Below are 21,733 nucleotides of genomic sequence, written 5' to 3'. Positions count from 1 at the left end.
GCCAACATTGACAAAAACAAAGCAACAAAAATATCTACACTGTCGTTAACATTGGTTTCTTTGTTCTTACCTGAATGATGAAACCCACAGCTGACTTGTATGGCTCGCAGCTCACAGTCAAAACGGACAGCCCCTGGTGGATAGGTTGTGATTTTGCTGGCATCCTTCTCACCTCTTTCTCCACTCCCATCTATAAACAAAACTTATAATTATATCCCATCTCTTCTAAAAGACTTGTATGAGCAGAATGAATAGTACAAGAAAAGTAAGCAACTCCCCACCCCACCATTTCTAAGGGAGGAGAAAGAACTCACAGAAGAGTAAGAGAGACAGCTCGAAATGTAGCCTCGTCACAAGCCACGAGGTAGATTTGAATAGGAGGGAAACTATTTCTAAACTACCTCATATGAAGTTACACACTGGAAAATAACACATCCTCTAAAGGAGAAAATTCCAAAAAGCAGACAAAGCTAACAAGCAGAACAGGAAACTGAAACAACTTCTGAAGCTTTGCCTTACTTAAGCAGCTCATTTCTAACAATGCCAACATCTTCACTACTAGCAGGTCTGTTCCCTGTCCATTTAAGATGCATTTTTAGACATTGTTTCTCCATTTTCTTCTAGAAAGTATGAAGTGTGTTATCAGTTCCTGAAGTTAAACTGCACTTGCATCAGACAGAAGCACTGAAGTGACAAATTAGCGTTATTATTTATAAACTTTTCTAAAGCCACCATCTTCTCCAGAAATTGGAATGCTTGTATCGTCTAGCAATTACACTATGATTAAATTATATGGTCACAGGGTCACAAAGGAAAGTTTTATAATACCAGTAGGAAAGCAACGTGACAGAGAAAGAGACAACATGCTTATCACTGTTAAAACACCTACACCTGCATAGAAAGCAGGCAGTGAAAGCTCTAAGGAAAGTGCATTTTCACAATTAAAGATGTCATATAGGACTTCAGTCACACTGTCCATAGCATAGAGAAATGAAAAATAACTGCACAAAGGAGATTCCACATTTTTTCTGTGATAATTCTGACTGCTTACTGCTTTATTAACAAAACTGATACCAGGAAACAATTGCTGCTAAAAGCATTCAAGGTGTTGTTAATTTGGATCTATATTTATAAATTGCTACACGTTTTCCTGAATAATCATTACTGAAGTTTGAGCTCTGAGACTTCATTATTAACCATGGGCAGCATACAACTTATATTTTTTAAGATTTGTAAATCTGTAACTCTGTTTTTTCTACATAGTGCCCAAACTTTCTTTCCTTTTTATTGCATGGAAACTTCTGATACAATAAATTCATTTCAGCACTTTTATTACAAACTAGTTTTTCAAAAATCTTACTGTTCAGGAAATAAAGCTATTTTCTAGTGCTGACTGAGTACAGAAGTTACATGAATCTACATATAGTTTACATCTGTAAAGGAACAGTGCATATAGGTACTAAGTCATGCTTTTGAAGAATTAGGTTTAACAGCATACATAACATATCCCTTTGAAAATGTGGCTGCCCTTCAGCAAAAAGAATTACACTTGCACTACATGTTGGATATGTGTGAAAGGAGACATGGTAAAGCGATTGTCTGGCTCCCAGAATTGTCATGGGATTTTTGAAGCTTTTCCAACAGTGTCAGTTGTGCACTACCAGAAGAAATGTTTCTGAAGGTCTCTCTGCAGCATTTTTCATATTAACACCAAGAGCAAATAAATAAAAAGAAAACCCAAACACTATTTCGAACAAGAAAAAGCATGGAAAATAAAGCATTTCCCCTCCTAGTCATGTACGTTCTGCCTTATCATGCTCCTAGTATTTTAGTTGACAATTTGTTTTTCAAATAAAGTAACCTTTGAACTTTTTATGCCTAGTTTTGCATTAAACTCTACACACTAAAGTAATCAAGAGATGGTTCTAAGGGCTACTATTGTCACCAGAATTATTTAGCAAACAGCTTATTGCCTCCTTCTTTCACACAAGCTTTTTGGACAGAAGTAGAAAAAAGCCCACTGTTCTGGAAGCTACCTGTGGCCCCTGTCTCCCCTCCTCCCTGTGTGTCCCCAAGTGCACCTGAGCAGTCACATGCCAGGAAAGCAAAAGTTCAGCAAGTCATGGCTGCATGCACTTCTTACAGCAAAACCAAGAGCAACCATGTCACCTCTGCAGTCACAGGAACACAGTTCAGCAGAAGTTGTAACAGTGGCCTATCGAATGACCTGCAGACACCTCAACAGGCACATTTCCTGCTTCATCATAAAAACCCATACTGCTCTCAAGTGCTTCAGCAAATACCAGTAAACACTTGAGGATTGCTGTTGTCTCAAATGATAGATATGTGATACTGCCTTTCAATAAAAGATGATTCCAGACATATTCCCATTTTTTCTGAAGTTGCAAATGAAAGGATAACACTGTATTATCCTTAACGAAACTATTGTGCAAGATGTAGAAAAAAGTACATTCACATGAAAACAAATTTTGTGTTTCCTTTAATTTAAAATAAATTTATTTCTTAGATAAACATTTTACAGAGTTGCTATTTTCGAATTCCAAAGTTAACTTCTGAGAGCCTTCAAGAATGCAGAAATGGAAGCAACTATTTTCCATACATATCTTATTTTGCTTCAGTGTGAAATCTGCAAACTGAAAAAGGAACTTCTCTTAATCTTCTTTGCATGGTTAGTAACTGTCTCATGAGTTTTGAATCAGGTGGATCTTAAGAACTTGATAAGTGCTCTAAAATTATTTATGTGTGGTAAGTACAAAACCCTTGTACCTGAAAAAAGGAAGATACAGCTAGTCTTGTTTAGGAAAAAAAATGTCTTCTGACTAAAATATACAAAGCTAAATAGAATATCACTACTTACTTTCAGACCAATACTTTGGGTCTATGCCTTTTTATCTGTATACTCCACTACATGGCCAACGCATATCACATTTTTCTAGCAGCACTGGCCAGGAGAACCACGTTCTACAAGCTCTTAAGAGAGAAGGCTGCAAAAAGCCTTGGTCATCACCTTTCAGTACTTGCACACAGTCAAAATTTTTTTAGATACATGAGTGAAAGGTGGATGCAAAAAGTTTATCTGCATGTGATTTGAGAAACAGTTGTCACTACAGATACACACATTTGCTTATCTTCAAACAATTGTGCACATACTCATCTCATTAGAAGTAATATCAAAACAACGGTTCCTAAAAGAGACATCTGAAGTGGAGACTCTTCTGGCTGAATTAATGGAACCTTGTAAGCAGAACAAGTCAGTACTTCCAGTGTTATCCAACTGGACTACCACTGAACAAAATTTTTTACTCTTTCATCTCTCAGAGTGAGAAGAAAGCACCAAGGAAAAGCTCTAAAGTGCTTTCTGCTGCCAACGCCGAGGAGCGGGCTCCATGAACAACTTCACAATGATGGGTTTTCATCTTGGTTATCTTACACAGCGAGATAACTGGAAATACAACTCATCCATCCTTGCCCCCCTCCATTTTCCTTAGAAAATGCTTAAGTCCTGAAGACAATTTCTTCCTCTGTAAAACATGCTCAAAAGTTCTCTTGGCTGATACTGCTACCACAAAAAGAAGCTGCTTTCCAGGAACAAAGAAAAAGCTCATCCAGTCCTAACAGCAAGTGAAGTCAAACCAGATGCATACGAATGCAAATAAGTACATATACAAAACAAAAGTGCATCTGACTCATAGCACAAATTCATAGGTATTTTCTGTACCCGGACAGCTTGCCAAACAGCAAGGTATGCTTTGGAGTTTAGCCTCTTCCCAACAGAGGACAATAACCAGGAAAGCTGGTTGTCTTCTCGAATCAGGTATTCAGTTTTAATTCACAAGTGAACAAAAAAGTATATATTTATGAGTTACTTTATTCTCCACAGATATCAGGAGAACCTTACAAAAATGACAAGAATAACTTTTCAAATCATTTAACAAGTATAACTTCTCAAGTAAGTTAAGTGGTGGGTTTCTCTGAGAGACAAGGAAGCATGAACAATTTCTAAATTCTAGAGAATTAACTGAAGCTCATATCAACACTGTCATGTAAGCACCTATCCAATAGAATTTTCTTCTTCCTCTATCAGCCACTGCTTGACTTTATGGCTTGCAATGCTTGACAGGTGTAAGTCCCCATTTGCAGTATACGACATGAAAAGTTACTCCTGACCTCTTCAAAATTCTGGGCAACTTCACCTAATGAAATTTAACTCTACAAAAAGAATTACTGAATGATGAGGAAGAGATGTGCTGGTATGAAAGATGAGGAAGATATCTCTCCTCATCTTAAGATAAGATAGAGAGACACAAGTCATTATAGCAAAGAAGGTACGTAAAGAAAGTCAACCCTGTCATTAAGAACAGTTATTAATGAATTATTATTTGTTGTCATGATAACACATGACAACAGCTGCTGATTATGTCTGCTTGTTAAGTTTGACATATTCTCACATTATTCAAGCTTCAGATTGCAAGGAAGTCCCTGTTCTAAAGTGTTTCCTTATTGATGGCAGTGTGTAAAAACCTAGTAAAGAAAAGGTGCTCTGAAATCTTTTTGGCACAACTTTTACTTTTTTGTTTAATTATTTTCATTGCCTATACTCCCAAATAACAGAAAAAAAAAGGTGGCATTTCCTTGCAGAATCTTAACTGACTCAAGGAGCTTATTTTGTTTTTAATTGCTATTCAGTTCATTTCTACAGTTGAGAAAATTCTACAGGCTCTCATTAATCTTTTTTACTAAGATCCCCCGTGACAAAGTCCACAGGGATTGGAGATTCAGACACAGAACTCACTACCTCATTAAAGAATGAGGATGAAGCACAAGCTCATTCTTCTTAGTGTCAAAGCACTCCCTGAATAGCAAGAAGGTGGCACTTACTCCTTTCTATCTATACTTGTGAAGGAGACAGAAACATAGATCTGAAATACTACAATTATGCTAAATATGCATTTTTTTTTTTAGTAACAAGGGTCTTGATACACAGACCCTATAAATGTGAAGTGAACAGATGACAACAGCAAGCTTGGTAGAAAATGGGTACTTTGATGAAGCTGAAGCAATTTTCAGCTTGGAAATTCAATGGAAGAATTCCGTAAGTGAAAAACATATAGATTTTAATAATGTGTACAAGTATAAATCAAATCTACTTTTAAAATTAGGCTATAACTGTCAGTCCTGGAGAAGCTGTTGACATTCAAGTTTCAGTATGATTATCAAGAGACTATCTGTAGCTGCAAACAGAGCAGAAAGAAGCAAAAAACAAAGCAGAACAAGGTGACAAAGTTTAGTGATGGCCTCATCGGTGCTACCAGTTGAAATAGATTTTCCTTGCCCAAAGATCTTGAAGGTCTGGTTGGCGTGAAGAGTTACAAGACTACTTCAGCAGAAACTCCGGATTAAGAATGCCAGTTTGGAAAGCATCACATTCAAAAGTAAGCAAAAAGAACATTTGAATTTCAACATTATAGTGTCCTTTTACACTCTTCCTTATCTGCTTAGCATCAGACACAAAGAACTAAAATAAACAGAACACGTCTAAACATATAGCCTTCCTCAAGGAAAAATAAACATTCAGTTCTACAGAGTATATATGAAAATCTTTCAGCACAATACAGACCCTTTCACTGTTCTTACTACTCCATGTAGTAAAATAAAACTCAAGCCAACACTAATGAATATACCTCCTGGAAGGAGATACTCAAGCTGAAGTGAGCTCCAATTAATTGTCTTGGTTTGGGGTAGAACAGAACTAATTCTGTTCAGTGATTTTACTTTTCAGCTAAGTCTCTTCTAACTAGCTGCACTGTCTGAAGCCAGCAGCACATTCCTGCAGACAGTGCCTGCTTCTAGCAGTGATAACGCTCCATGTTCAGAGTTACCACCAAGGACTGGTGTGCAGACCAAGGTCACTGTTAAATCCTTTGTATCGCATGGAGGGGGACAGAAAGTAAAGGCTGTGTCTGCAGGGCGGAGTGGACAACACAAGTGACACTAAGTTGACCAACAGGGTATTCCACCCCATGTCTCTCATACTCAGTATAAAGCCCAAGGATCACGAGGATCAAGTCTTCCTTTCTTCTTCCCTTTTGCTGCTTCATCCAAGGAGCCCCTAAACCATGACACTATTAAAGGCCAAAAAAGGGCAGGTGTAAGCAAATGAGTGTACTTGTTTTGCATTTGCCTATGAGGTCAAAGTCTTGCAAGTAGTACAACTACCAGCAGTATCCAGCTCAAGAATACCGGTCACTGGCAAACTGTCACTCAGATAACAGCATTTAGGTTCTGTATCTTTTGTCTTTCAGCATCCAATTTCTCCCAGGGAGATTCTGATCAAGTGTTGCATTTAATCCATCAAGACTTAAAGCTCAGATGATATATTTTCCAAATACATTGATTACATGTTAGACACATACAAAGGGCCAGATTCTGCTCTGATTTCCATACACTTCAGATCATTTCATGATCCAGTATGTTTACAACTAGGTAAGCCTATAACCCACACATGCTGAAATGTTACAATCATTTATGTTGGAGAAGAACTGTCACTAAATCTGTTTGCATACAAGCCAACTACTATCACTAACTTCTGTTAATTGAATTGAAATACCATTCTAACAATTCCTTTCATACTTAGCTGTTCTTTAGAAAATAGTTGAAGTATGCCGGGTCCTCACCATTTTAGGAGCTTTCTACTTTGGTTAGGTCTGTAATCTATATTTTACATACTTATGCTTTATATACAATAAGGACAAATATAGCTATATATCTATACATATACCCTATGATCAAATTTGATACAGCTCAACTTTGATAAATTCAGTTGAAATTTTTAGTAATACACTACCTCTTCCTAAAAAAATAATAATTTTAAAATCACTTATCTGAACAAATTATACATTTCAAAATTCAAGACATAATGAACTGGTTTTCCAGACATACAAAAATGTCCGAAATACCAAAGACACCTCCTTGCATTCTGCAAAAGAACATTTACCTCCAGAATATTGCAGTATAAAACCTCTGCTTTGATTTCTATTCTCCCCATTCAAAGATCGTAAAAAAAAAAAAAGTGTTGTTTATATTACTTTAAGTATTTAGTATCTAGAAAGGGCTTGTTAAAAGATAACATACATACCTATGAAAAATTCTATGCTAGAATTAACAAAACTGGAATTAATATGTTAAAGCAATTGACCCAGATATGCAACACAAAGGTTCAAAACAATAATGCAAATGCAATGCAGCAGTCTGGGTTACTGGAAGGTGTTAAAGCTTGCTACAGTAAAATTAAAGAAACTTAGGAATGAGAGAGCATTAGAAATGAGAAAAGACACACAGAAAGACAATGTATATTTCATCAAAAAAAAATAAATAAAAAGGAAAGAAAACCAAACATGATGCAGACTACCAAACATTTACACTTTTATAAAAAAGGTCAACACTTAAATGCATTTTTTTTCTCCTCAGGTAACAAGATACTAAGAAGAAGAGAGGCATAACCCATTCTGTGCAGTTCTTGGAAGAGATAGATTCAGGCACGGAAGAAGGGACTGGGAAGATGGGCTTATGTCCACCCTAGCCAATAAGGAAGACCAAATACCTTTGTGCTTGTCCCGTTTATGCTTTAGCTGTGCTGGATGGGGTCTGATTCTGGCTAGAGCCTGTTCTCGATGGTTCATAAATATAGGACCAGGAAATACAAGGGGGCCTGAGGAGAAACATTTTGCACATGCATAGGAAAGCTCACAAAATGGAAACTGTGTGTTAAACAAAATTCAAATTAAAAGCAATGGAAAAAAAAAATTAATACTAATCTTGTTTTCCATAATTCAAAATGCAATAAATAAAAGAAAAGTTGCTATTTATTGTTAAGACCAAAATATTATGCAAAGAAACAATAAATATACCATAGTGATAGTTCTAGCTCAACTTAAAAGTATGCAACTGTATTTTGAGCAATGAAAATACAACAGACTCGCACTGGAATAAAATTTGATAGCTAATATCCATTATTGGTTCTAACAGTTAAAAATATTATGCCTTACAACCTACAATATTACATTCAAAATACTCATCTGGAATATCATACCAATGCTAGATTAAAATAATAACCATACAACTGTTCATAATTACCAAAAAGTGCAGAGTTATCACCTATAAAGAATGAAAAGTAGCTACCAAAAAAATAACTACCTCATGAAGAAAATTATTCAAATAATTTGATTTTTTTATCTACTTACTAATTTTGAAATGTATTTATTCTAAAAATATTTCACATCTATGTAAAGATCTTCAAGAGGAGACTTGTATTTGAAGAAAGCAATGATGTAGGTATTTAAAATTTTCTCTACACTACTTTTTATTTTTAAAATCTATACCCAAGCAGTACCATATTAGGTTTAACTGAGGGTGATGATACGTAGATCATGGACCAGCAATTTGTTCCTTTAATCTGTATTTTTCTCTCTATTTTAAAGATTAAACATGTCGCCAATAATTTCTCTGGAGGCACCTCCTTCTTCCGGAAATCTCACATTCAATGGTAACCATGAATCAGGAGCAGCTAGTTCTGCCAAGTGACAATCTTGCCATCCCACAGGTTCCCAGACCCAGTCCTTACATGGACTTTCAAAAAACAAAAACAAAACTATGACACAAAATCCACAGCCCCCCCCCTAATAAAATAAAAAAAAAAAGCCCAAAAACCCCAAACCACCACAAATCAGGCTTTATGTCATGTTTTAACAGCTTATGTAAAACCTTGAAAAAAAGTATTCTTCCTCCTTCCCACAAATTATTGATACCCTGTTTCCTTAGCTGAACATTAATAAATTAATGTAGGCTAACTTCTCATAAACGCCCATTGTCTTCTGTTTCCTGCTGTCAGCTTTAGTCCATCAGCTCCTTCACCAGTAACATGGGAAGAAATTTAAGCGAAAATAGGCCAAATGTAGCTTTAGAACTTTCAGAGGTAGAAACTTGAAACACACATAAGTTTCAAAATTCTAGCATTAACTTAAAGAAGAAAACTAAAAATGTCCTAAGAATCCACTACTGCCTTTCTCCCTAGCTTTGTGATTCATACATGTGTTAGTTAATGTAATGGCCCAAAATCCCATTAATTGTGTGTATGTTTCTACACACTGCACAGATTTTTTGATTTGATTCTACTGTATTTATCTGGACACTCCTTATCCCAGAACAGGTCCCCTTATTAACTAACAATCTCTTCTGATGATCAAGGACAATCATTTGCTTTTGCTTTTCCTTCATCCTGTGGATTTGTCCTTTAGTTGTCTTGCTATTGGTCCTACTTTTCAGTCTCCTCTCAACTGGAGCTTCCATTTAATAGGTACATGTTTGGTACTTTCTATCATGTCACTTGCTGTGTTTAGTATCCTACTTCCTGGAGTTTAGATTTACACAAAAAAAAAAATTATACCACACTCTTCCTCTTTCCAAGTTTGAGGGGAGATAGTCAAGGACTTTACTCAAACAGATCAGGAGAAGTCAAGGAAGGGGAGAGAGACTCAGGACAAGCAGACTATGAAAGCTAAAAAATGGTTGAAGGACAAAAGATACAGAGGAAAGCTGGATGAGGAACAAGAGAAAATAATGGGAAAAGGTAGCACAACTTGCTTACTGAGAAGTTCCTAATGAAATGAAAAGCCCAAGAAACAGAGAGTGGAAAGGACAACATGACAAAAGTAAAACTCAGATTAGAAAGGTTTCAAGAATAGATGCAAGGATTGAAATGTGCAGATCTAAGAAATTTGTATGTGTACACAGAGAAGAAATGACTTCTAGATAACTTAGGCAAAAAATTGTGCAATTCTTTCCAGAAAATTCCTGCACAACAAACAGCTCAGGGGGCAAGGCACAGTCTTGAAAGCAGGCTTTGGCATTTATTGCTAAGAGCAAAGATGGCAAAAAAAGAGATAATTTCAAGAAGACAGAAGGAAGTGATGTTTGGGTGAGTAAAAGAACTACAGGAGATGTGGGAGGAAGAGGAAGCATAAAAGGCTGTCAGCTTCAGCATGGTGCTAACACATGGCTCCCTTTAGCTGCCAAGGCACTCACCTTAATTACACTCCCCTAGTCAAGATGACAATTCTGTAGCAACATCTGATCTTCTGACCAAAGCAGGATTTATCTTTGTTTCTGGATATTCCTATGTATCTCTCTATTCTCACTTGTTATGTTAAAGAAACTGGATACAAATTAAACACAATGTATCTCCATGTCATAAATATTCATAATGCATGTCTGTCATCCTCCTTGGCTTTTTATGCATGCCAAATCTGTAACACCATCACACATGTGATAGGAAGTATCTACATTTTGATGACATCGTGATGCCTGCATGTTCTGTCATGTGCTGGAAAGGTATAAAGCACCTCCCTCCTCTCCCTTCAAAATAATATCACAGGAAGCGAAACACTGGAACAATTCATACCAACCATATCTGCTCTCTGCTTACATCTGAGGCTGCCTGTACAACGGTAGCAGAGTTTAGGTACTATGAATTATTCTGGTGGAACAATTCAGCCGCTAATTAGAGACTTCCTCGGTTCTGTTTTTAAAAAAATACAATGCCTGCAGAGATTTACTTAAACTCTTTGAAAAGCCTCTAATGTAGACCTACATGGGGAATAACAACCTATCACAGTTATTTTAGTAGCTCAAGTTAGAGATAAGCAAAGGAGAGTCACTGGTAGACTGTAGTGCTATTTTAAATCAGTTGCTATATGATGCAAAAATATACTCACACCCTCCCTTCATTTTTTATTGAATGTTTTGCCATAGCCAAGCTGATGGGTTAAGCACCCCTAGGCTTACGACACATCAAAATTAACTTTTCTTTTTTGCTCCTGCAGGATCCAGGCTTTTCAAAATGTCTGGCAGTGAATTAAAGAGTGTAAAGGAAAAAAATATAATGCAGCAGACTACAGGTAAATTTACATAATTCCTATCAGCCTACATGCACTGCTGTGCTTTTGCATTCTTCCCTACCTATGCACTGAGGCAGAACTGTCAAAGAGTTTACTACTTGATTTGAATTTATATTATGCCTGTTTTGATTTCTTCTAGTACACTTCCCTAAAAAAATGCTATTTAGTAAGCTGTGATTACAGAAGGCTGCAATCAGTGATCTCAAATGGTAACTTCTACACCACTGCAATGAATGTAGTGGGCTACCTAAAAACAGCAGTACACAATCTCACACCTGAAGATTGTATCATGAGGAATATACATAAGCAGTATAAACTCATGTCGCAAAGTCCTAGGTTGGATGGCACTTTCTATTGTAAAAAAAACACCTTATTTTTTGCTTCTTGATTACTTGTAAGAGAATAAACAAGCATATTTGGTTCCAGTTTCTGATAATAAAAAAGGTATGCAAAACCCTAATCCAGAAAAATAGCTATGACCTATTAGGTTGACAGGTAGTAAATTTTTAAAAAATATTTCAGAAAATAAAACTGGGGACAAATGCTTAGTTTCAGTTCCACTATAAGTGGAAAACATTATACTGAGATAACATCCCACCTCTATAGCCTTAAGGGAAACAAAATTTAATATTCCTATGAGGCAGGAATAATAGTTAAGGCCCATGGTTCTTTCGAAGCGTATTTTTCAGACTGTAAGCAATAATTTATTATTATGGCAGAAATATTCACAGAGACTATCACTGTGCTGTACAGGCCATAAGGTTAATTGGAGTTTGCTTCTTTTGTTCAAAACACTGAAAATAAAGACAGGATACATGGCTCTTCCTGTGTAGCTCTATTCTAATGACACTTAAATTGTACAATTCAGATGTGGAAGAAAAATTACTAGGGCTTTTTATGAAGAAAGATGCAGGCTAGCCAATACAAGCATGCAGGGAAATTTGGGGGTGATAGAGAAAGAGATGGAGCTAAGATATATTATAATCTTAATTTTGACACTTTCTCCCTGCTGAATACATGACTTTCTATATATTGTTAAATAAACATGAAAGATGATTTCTGCATATAAACACATAAGGTAAATGAAAACAGCAAATATAAACCAGAACTGTTCTCACTGAGTCCATTACAAATCTAAGTTATAAACCATCATAGAAAAAGAACTATTTTTTCTTTAAAGATTAGTTTTATTATCAATAATCAGTGTTTTCAGACAGTGATCACAACTCAAGTAGAAGAGTGTAACATAACAGAAACATACCTGGTGATCATTAAGGACAAAACCCTACAGAGCTTTTTCTTTAAAGTATTCTTAAGCAGAAAGTCATGTATGGGTTTGGTATTGTTTCATGTAAAAAGGGGGGTTTTGATTAGTTTTCATTTGTTTAAAGAATTTTGAAGCAAATATAACCTCCAGATCCTGAAAGCATCATAATAAATATTTAACTAAAAGTAGAGAAAAAAGCTGCACTAATTTTTAATGAAAATTATTGTATCTGAATAGATAGCTCTGTTGTATATTTAGGTCTGTGTTCAGCAATGAACAGGGAATGGTGTTACTGACAAACTGATTCCAAGCTCACAGTAGCTTGGGCAGATGTTCAACTTTTATGATACTCAGTCTACCACAGTAAAACTACTGAATTAACTCAATCAGCTACACTTCAGAAAGATCAAAAATTGCCCCAATATAGGCATCCTCAGTTTCAAAACACTGTAGTTTTGACTAAAATAAAATTCCTGTGTGTTCTTTTGCTGTTCCATGTAGAATGAGACTGATGGAAAATAAAGGGCATCAAAAGCTAAACCTTGGTTAATTACACACCAGATCTGTATCTCTGATCAGTAATAATCATCCACAAGTTTTTACATCATAGGCTGAGACAGAAGCAGTTCAATACCATTGAAGCACGAGAGCATTTATTTTATTGCCATGATGAGAACTACTTCTGTATTTTTTTACCTTGTTAGTTAAATATAGTTTAAAAAGCTATTTTCACATTCACACAGACTTCTGAAAAAAACACACCAAACAGTATTATCTTTAAGTGATAAATTGAAATCTTTGACTGCTTCTAAATTCTATTACTTCAAATATCCATTTGAAAAAGTTGCAGTGACAGCTGTCAGGGTTAGCTCACTCAGTAAATTATGATCCTAGGTTCATTACATTAATTGTACAACATAGCCCAGAGATTTCTGTAATCTGTTAAAGCATAATTTAATGCCCCTAAAAATAAAAAAATAAAATAAAATAAATAAAATATTGGTGTTTTACAGGAAAGGAAAAATAATCTAACCATGTTCTGAACATTATAACTTCCAAAAGTTCTTAATTACCACAGAAAATATTAAAGTGCTACTATCTTACCCTCACCTCCCACTACTTCCACCAAGCCCTAAACCAGCTTGAAAAAGTACAAACGTTCCTCTCTATGGTACATCAGCTCCTTCGCTTGTCACTAGAAAAACAGAGACAGTGAAAAGCTGAGAAACATCATCACTCATTACACTGAAATATGATTTAGCACAGAAGATGTGATATATATATATATAGTTGGCTTTCTCTCTCAAAAGGTCATACATGAGACTCAGAAACATGGAACTGTTTCAGCTCTCTTCACTGCTCTTGTCACAGCAGAAAGAAGAGGCTGAGCAAAGCAGCTCTACCACTGCCACAGGAACAAAACTGATCAACTGAACACCCTGTACGTACTTGTTGCACTGAGAAGATCGAAGAACTATAACTTGTGCTCTTACACATCTGTGTGACTCCTGTTTCAATGCATTCAGTGGCCAAGTTAATTAAGCATTTCTTTGTGATTTTTTGTTCCGTTTGGCTGGGTGTTTCAGGAATGAAACACTCCTATATTTACTTAAAAGTCTTTCATAGTCCTCTTGTTTGTGTGACATTCAAAATCTACTGAAAATAATATTGAATGAAGGTCACCAATGGCAACTAAAGAGTGATCAACAACATTCAGTGAAGGATCTTACTCCTGACTATCTCAAACTACACCTGCTCTGTTTCTCACTGATCTGGCATAAAAGAAAAGCCACATTAACACATTAAACACAGAAATTCTGACAAACAAAACACACTGTGCCTGAAGGAAGGACCCTAACAGAACTCATCCAGCCTTTAGCTGACAAAGCAGTGTCTTCAGAGAAATGAAAGGCTGAAACCTTTCTTTGGGTCTCTAAACACCTATTTTATTACCACAGATTTTATTTTTTTCAGTTATCTATGCACAAATACTACAACTTAGTAAAACTAAGTTTTGGGAAATGTAAGCAGTCTCTCTAGTCTTTTTCGTATTAGTATAATCAAGTTTTCAGGTTGCAAAACCATTTGCCAAGCAAAATAAAAATCTAGTAAATTATTTAAATGTTCTTGGTCTCTCTCATGAAGAGAAGAGCATTGTAAGTTCTCAAGAATGATGCTATTCTTCTAACTCATGGAAAACTGCAGCATTTGGATGCAGATGAAACTATTCCAACTTTTTCACCTGATTATGTAAATCAAGACTGATTATTAAATCAAAGTTTCACACTCTACTATGTAAATCAAGATCTCTATGAACTCGTGAAGCTCCATCCCAGCTTTATCACATATGTCATTCTGAACTGAAACAGGAGACTAATCTCCAACCCTTCCAGCTAGACATATCCACTACCTGCAGTAGAGACACAGGTATGGAATTTCAATCTTATTTTGACACAGAATATAACACAGATATGTGCAGCAAGCTGGCCAGCAGTATCTTTTTAGCTACAATCCCTGTACATCTATCAAACCAACAGCAGGCAACATATTCCTGGTACTGATCACCTGAACCTCTGCTAGATCCAGAACTTTTTCCACCCTGCTCTGTCATCATTACCCTCCTGGGTTGAAGAGCAGCAACATTCAATAACATCCAGGCATTCATTAAGGATTTAAGAAAAAAATTATGGTTAGTTGTTCCTAGTATTTGCCAGCAGTATGCAATGTCTAGGTCATGTTGGAGCTGCAAAGGAAGAAAAAAAGACTTCCCCTCTCTACCTCACAACTAAAATTAACCAAAAAGTTTAAAAGAAAAATAAATTTTCCATTATTTTTCACACGCATAGGAAACTACAAGCTTTCCATTCCTCATTGCTCTTTATTTGTGGTAAACCCAGTAATTTCTGACATGCATGTGAAATAAAGCCACAATTTGCCCCACAAGGTTCACTGACAATCCAGGAAGTTTGACTACAATGCACATTGTGTATCCGAGTAAGAACAGTATCTAATTCCTAAAAGGAGAATAAAAATGCTATTTAATAACACAGCAGGAACTTGAAGAGCATAACATTCCAATAAATTTGTTCCTCTTCTCAACACAATCTTACCAACCACATCACCATGCTTCATTAAAATATGATCCATATCAGTCTAAATCCCCTAGCTTTAATTATTTAACAGATAAACACATTAAGGTATTTTAAAACGAGTACTGAAAACCTGTTAAGACACATTATTTTTGTGTTAAAAAAATATCAACAATAATTCCCAAAGTAGATAATACACAAGGCAAGAAAATTCTGAAATTCTGCAGTGTTTTTTTTCACTTTTTAATTCAATGTGTCATTTTTTTTCATTCTATTCAAATATAGACAAGTTAATTTTATAAAAAAAGAAACTCTTTAGTATTATACAACAGAAATTCAATAATTTATAATAATGAATAATTCACATATGTAACTGGCACTGGACAGGTATGCAACCATTTCAACCCATCATATAAAAAGATTTAGCATGTAAATTTTAGATAACTATTATTCAGCTAGGAAAGAGGAAAAAAAAAAAACAACAAAAATCAACTGTATTAAAGTGGTATAAAATGCTATTCTTCACCATTAAAATTCTGATTCTTACGACCAAACTTTGCTAAACATCCAGATTTTTCAGTTTTCCAAAAGCATGCTCAAAAACGGAAGCTACCCATTTAGGTTCCAGTTTTTGTTTGGTTATTGTATTGGCTCAGAGTAAAACTAATTAATTTCCTTTTTTAGAAAACAGACTAACAAGTTTGCTTAGACTGTTCAAGCCTCTCATCAATCAGAAAGTCACTCACCCCTTCCTTCTTCCAGCCTATGTCTCCTATTTACACGTTGCCGCTTTTCTTCTTGCCGTAACTGAAGGTGTTCTTCAATATTAACTCCAGGAACAGGGACAGCTACAGAGATTAAGAAAAAAACCCCATAAAACTATATTTAAAAATTCTTATTATGGTAATAAGCTCCAGAAGAAGTGAAGTAAATGCAAACTGATGCCTGCTTATTATCTGCTCTTTACATGGCTCCGACAACATTTAAAAATAAAGAACAGAGCTGAGTAAAGTTGGAAGAGAATCTCTGAATTTCCTGTTTTCCAACGCCACAATTCCAACGTCACTGAATAGTATTCAGTACTTTCTTTTTATTAGGCATTTACATATTTATATTTAGTTATGTGTTGTCATGCTTATCTCAGTTCTTCCCCAAAAAGTTTCAGAAAGGATTATTAGAACAAGCATAGAATTGCTTGTATTTTAAAAAGTTTTAAATTATTTTTTTTTAATTTTAAGAATATATACCCTATGCTTAATAAAAAGCATGCTATTATTTTAATGAACATATACACCTGTATGTAAAACTGACTTATTTACCAAAGTAGCTAATTTAATAGGAATTTGAAACAAAATGATAAGCACTTTTTTAAACAAAAAAAACCCCATGACTTGAACAAACCTAACAATAAAAGTATTACTAGCACTACCTTTTTTCATTTTTTTTTTTCAGCAAATTGCAACAACCTAAAAAAATACACCCCAATATCGAACAAAACTCCAGCTGGAAGAACTGTCACTTTTCTCCAGACAAATGTGGTCAATACCCTCACCTCTAACTCTGCCAAGGCCAACACAGGACCAAGGGCTGTTTTCTGTCCTGCTAGGAGAGGGGTTAGCAAAGTGGAGGGCAGCACAAACACCTCCTCGCTGGTGGTGCGTGGGAACAGAGCTGTGAAGCAGGGCTGCTACTGCCACATTCACCTCCAGTACAAACCTAACTCTGCGATAGCCGTATGCAAGCAAATCATATTTAGAAATATCTGCATGGAAGTATCAGGACTGCACAGTGAGGTTATTTGAGGTCCTTTGCATTAAAGTCTCAAGTGAACCTCTTCTAGTTTCTACTTAACTTTCACTTGAGGTAAAGAAAAAATTCTACACTCAACATATAGCATATAATTTTATACTATTCCTGTTCTCCTCCCCCCCGACAAATCAGTGAGATATATAAATGTTTTAACCCATGCATCTAATTATGCTATGGTCCTTTTATATACCAGATATTATAACCATACATCCTTGCAGGATTAAAGAGCTTTATGAAAACATAAAAAAAAGTGAAGGAAAGTCTGCTGTCCAAAAACCTGTGATTGCCTAGTTGTAAGAATAGATAATGCAATCCTAAAAATGCTGTGATAACAGATCTTAAAAGGCAAGACCCCAAACTGTATTTTCCAATAATCATATCAGTTGATATTTCCTGCCCCTTAGGTGTGGGGTTCTTTTTTTTTTTTTTTTTTGGGGGGTGGGGGAGTGAGGTGGTGAGATTGCAGGGAAGGGAAGAGGTGCTTTGAGTAATTTCCACATTGCTGGCATCTCTCTCCGAAAGTTTCTAAATCAAACAAAAAAAAGCTTGCAAGAATGAATACTCACATCTTTTATGTGAATGCATAAAACCCAGATAAAATGATTACTGAAAAATTTTCAGACTACCAAAAATGACAACAATAACTTTGTAGTATCAGCATTAGTATCATAACTGCACAGGTCAAAGTGGCACACATGTCTATAGTAAGGGCTAGTTTAAAGTATCTCACCAGAATAATCCCACTTCTCTACATCATCAATAAAGAGATCTGCCTGATAAGCAACATTTTATCCATTTTAACAATTTTATACTAAAACTGTCCTGTAAATCTAAAAATTCAGTCATTTGCTTGGAAAAAAATGCATTTAAGATAAAAAGTTTTATCATACAGAAGAATGAAAACACTGAGTGAAATATTAAGTGAAAAGAACGGGTTTCAAAAATCAGCAGTGCAGTTGAATTTATTAAGGTGTGTAAACAGATGTACTGAGTTAAAAAACTATGCAGTAAGAAAGTTAAAAGTCATCTTTCCAATCTCCTATCACTTACCCAGTAAGAGATCTAAAGGTATCATTTCTTTTACAGCATCAAGGATTCCTCTTTGCCTTGCTTCCTGGCCATCCAGTTCTCTGGCACACGCCTTGCAGCAGCCACACACAGCGCAGCCCGACTCACCTGAGCCACAGCCACAGATCCTGCAGCAAACAGACTTGCTTTACCACTATTTTTTATTTTTTCTGCATTACTGATGCCTTGGTAATTAAAACATACATTATTAGTTTGTTCTGTCTGTGGACACTTAATTTTTTCCTGAGATAAGCAAAGTATACTTAGTTTAAATCCTAGCTGCTGCTGCATGGTGCCAGGGAGCATATACTGACCGTACACATCTGAATTGACTTCTCAGCATTAACTTTTCTTCATTTAATTAAACATACAGCACATGAAAACATGAACAAGGAAACAATGAGCACATGCAGCGCCAGAGAAATAGCAATGGTAATATGTATAGCAGTGGCCTTTTATGCAGCTCAACTCTGCAGTAAAGGATAAAAGCAACTGGAACAGCGAGATAAGAAAACCTTCCATCACAGAAAAAAAAAAAAAGGTTATCCCAAAGGCAGAAGCTGACAAGATAGAGTATTTCAGTTTTCATATTCAACAGCTTCTAGTAAAGAACGATACGCTAAAGTAAAAAAAAAAATCATTTGAAACTAAATCACCTGCAACCATCACAAACTGTTCACAAAACATTTTAACCTACTTCTGATCGAAAAAGCACAAACTCTTTTTAGATATGTTACCTTAGATTGAAGTTTAAGAACACATCAACTCCTTTTACCTTCAACATGTGCTTTACCCATTGAACACACTACAGCAAGCAGATATGTGTATGTTTGCTTACCCTCCAGGTACTCTGTCAGGACGCCCACTACTAACACAGCTAGCCCCATAGCCTGTGCAATCTCCACACACAGTGCACACCATGCACTGCTCCAGCTTCCATTTATGCATGCCTGGAGGACACATCATGGACTTCTCATCTTTTTCATCCAGTTCCTCTTCTAGGTCTTCATCCATTGCTGTTGCCATGTTCTCAACTCCAAAACCTAATTAAGATATTGAAACAAGAAGTAACTGTTTTACCAGCCCAACAGTGGCAACTGAGGAAACTGAAGGCTCACAGAGGAGATTTTAGAAGGAATGACTAGGCATGCCTGAAGTGCATGCTCAGCCAGCACAAAGCTTTTGAAACCTCTCTGAGCATGGGCTGGGGTATATAGCAAGGTTTCACAACTAAATTGGAAATGGAACATTTATATTCAGTATATAAGTAACAGGTTATTTACTTGTCATATAAAAAATTCAAATTTGGCAAAGGTGAACAGATATGATTTCTCACTCCTGTATTTAGAAGTAACAGAAATGTTCAGTTCTGTGTAGAAATGTAGGCTTGCATTCGTGCCCTGTTCAGGCAAACAACAGCCTCAAGACTGAATGCAAATGAGAAAAGGTAGAAATTTCATTTTACTAGGACAACGGCACAGTAAGACAAGAAGTGACGGAGTTTAGTTTTATTAATACGTTTTAAAGAAAAGCTTTTTCAATCACAACAGAAACATAATTGAGATTTAATTTTTTTTAACATTACTAAGTTTACTAGTATGTGCAGAACACTAAATACCTGACAGTTGAAGCTGAAAGCATCCATATATGGTTTCTAAGCACACTGCATGTACTTCAGCTTTAGAATTGGAAATATATTTTACTATAAAATGCTTAGCTAGGTATTTACTTGTGATATTAAATCTAGGGCCCTCACCTTTTCCTCCCTGACTCATAGAGCCTGTGTCTCGTCCACACTGTCCTTTATTATTTACACCAAATGTCCAAACTTCTCCGTTCTTCATTAACACACAGGTGTGAGCTTTGCCCATGGCTACTTGAGTCACAAAATGGCCTTTCAAATCTGTTACTAGACCTGTAAGACAAACCAGTTCAGTGATAAATTGCCCTTATATACTTTTACAGAACTTAAGGAAACTATTTTCCCCTTCTATCCCTCTGTCATATTTGGCTGAATCAGCAGAAATTCAGACATCTGTAAGGACAGTAAGAAACACAAACATTTCCACAGCCTAAAGACTTCCAACCTAATTTCAATTACTGTAGCTGAGAAATCACTTAAAAGACAAATATTAACTTACTTGTACTATCAGAGTAAATTGCATCTTTTCCAAACATGTAGAGTTCTCCATCTTTTGAAATTACAGAACTGCTTCCATTATTGCATGCTGTAGATATGACAATTTTTCCTTCCATTTTAATTATTTTTTTAGGCTTATATGGTTTTGATTGCCGTCTGCTTTTAGCTTTAAATAAAAAAAATAAATAAATTGCAAGTCATTCTATCAAAGAACCTTCCAAAGGATAATAATACTTGTTTTACAACTAGTGGTTAGTTTTCAGACTGCTACTGAAAACAAATCCATCTGTATGATCTCCTGTTCTAGTTTTTATGGGATTATAATATTTTCTCTCAAAAAAATTTATTAGCAAGCAAAGTCATGATTCGATATGTATCTTTCAGGAATGATTCTTCAAATTTTTCTTTTGTATATACGTATATTGAACTAACTTTATGAACAAATCAGCAGATATTAAAATAAGTCCTCATTGCCATATAAGAAAAATACATATGAAAATACACACACAATTAAGTTCACAGAGAAATGTTAGGAAAGTTGCTGTGTTTTGTTTATTTTTAAAAGAAAGCCATTAAATTGTCTATTTATTAAAACCATGTTTAGAAAACCCCTGAGTCACAAAAGATGCCTCCAAGAGAAGAAAGGGTAGAAAAAGTACTAAGAAAAACCTCATCCCAAAAAATAAGTTTTTGCAGTGTGGTCTCAAATGAAACAGCAACACAGTAACTGAAGGCAGGATGAAACCACTGACAGCCACCGCCACTGCCCGCGGATTTTTGCCCACGTCAGAGAACTGCCAGCTGCCTGTACTTGCTGACAACTCTCCGCAAAGAACATCCACCCACCCTGTGATAGAAACACAGCCTCCCTGCTCAGCTTTAAAAGAAATCAGGGGAAAAAGTTAAAACTTGTGCATATCCACTCTGAGCCAAATTAGTGAGGGACAAAGGGAATCAGGAGAGATAAACTTTTAAAATAACTCAGATCAGGTGCTTGAGCAGATTCTTCATGAAGGAGATCTAGTAAGCGCTAAAACTTCTCACCACACAAACTGTGGTAAAGCTTTTTTTTTTTTTGGGGGGGGGGAGAGGTTATGGTACTGGTTGATAGGGCCTGTGACCGCCATAAAATTCAAACCCAATGGCATGTTTACATGTTCTTGGAAAATGTTAAAACTCTCCTTCAAAACTAAAAGGTGGTTAATTTTATCAGCACTCGTCAAGCAAGCTTAATACGTACTTGATTCGCCATCCTCTCCTTTACTAGCAGAGCCTGTGAAGAATATGCTTCCATCCTCAGCAACAAGTAAGGCATGTGAGCCATCATGTCCAACAGAGAACTGAATAATCTTTGGAGATTTTGTGATTGGGAGTTCAACCCATTTTC

General features: G+C 35.8%; 1 protein-coding gene across 1 annotated transcript in view; it reads right to left on the bottom strand.

The window, feature by feature from the left end:
- Positions 1 to 21,733, bottom strand: part of MYCBP2 (MYC binding protein 2, E3 ubiquitin protein ligase) — a gene marked incomplete at both ends in the record, with an annotated part of 162,897 nt that overhangs the window by 116,049 nt on the left and 25,115 nt on the right. The window contains 8 exon segments of the mRNA XM_008943913.1: positions 71 to 190; positions 7,622 to 7,729; positions 16,076 to 16,177; positions 18,189 to 18,334; positions 19,045 to 19,249; positions 19,963 to 20,121; positions 20,348 to 20,512; positions 21,587 to 21,733. The exon segment at positions 21,587 to 21,733 is cut by the window's right edge and continues 28 nt beyond it. Of these exon segments, the coding sequence (XP_008942161.1) occupies positions 71 to 190; positions 7,622 to 7,729; positions 16,076 to 16,177; positions 18,189 to 18,334; positions 19,045 to 19,249; positions 19,963 to 20,121; positions 20,348 to 20,512; positions 21,587 to 21,733 (1,152 nt within the window).

This window comes from Merops nubicus, unplaced genomic scaffold, assembly GCF_000691845.1.
Source record: "Merops nubicus isolate BGI_N331 unplaced genomic scaffold, ASM69184v1 scaffold15297, whole genome shotgun sequence".
In the NCBI taxonomy this organism is placed as follows: domain Eukaryota; kingdom Metazoa; phylum Chordata; class Aves; order Coraciiformes; family Meropidae; genus Merops; species Merops nubicus.
Note: the sequence above shows the minus strand (reverse complement) of the source record. Positions and strands in the feature narration are given on the sequence as shown.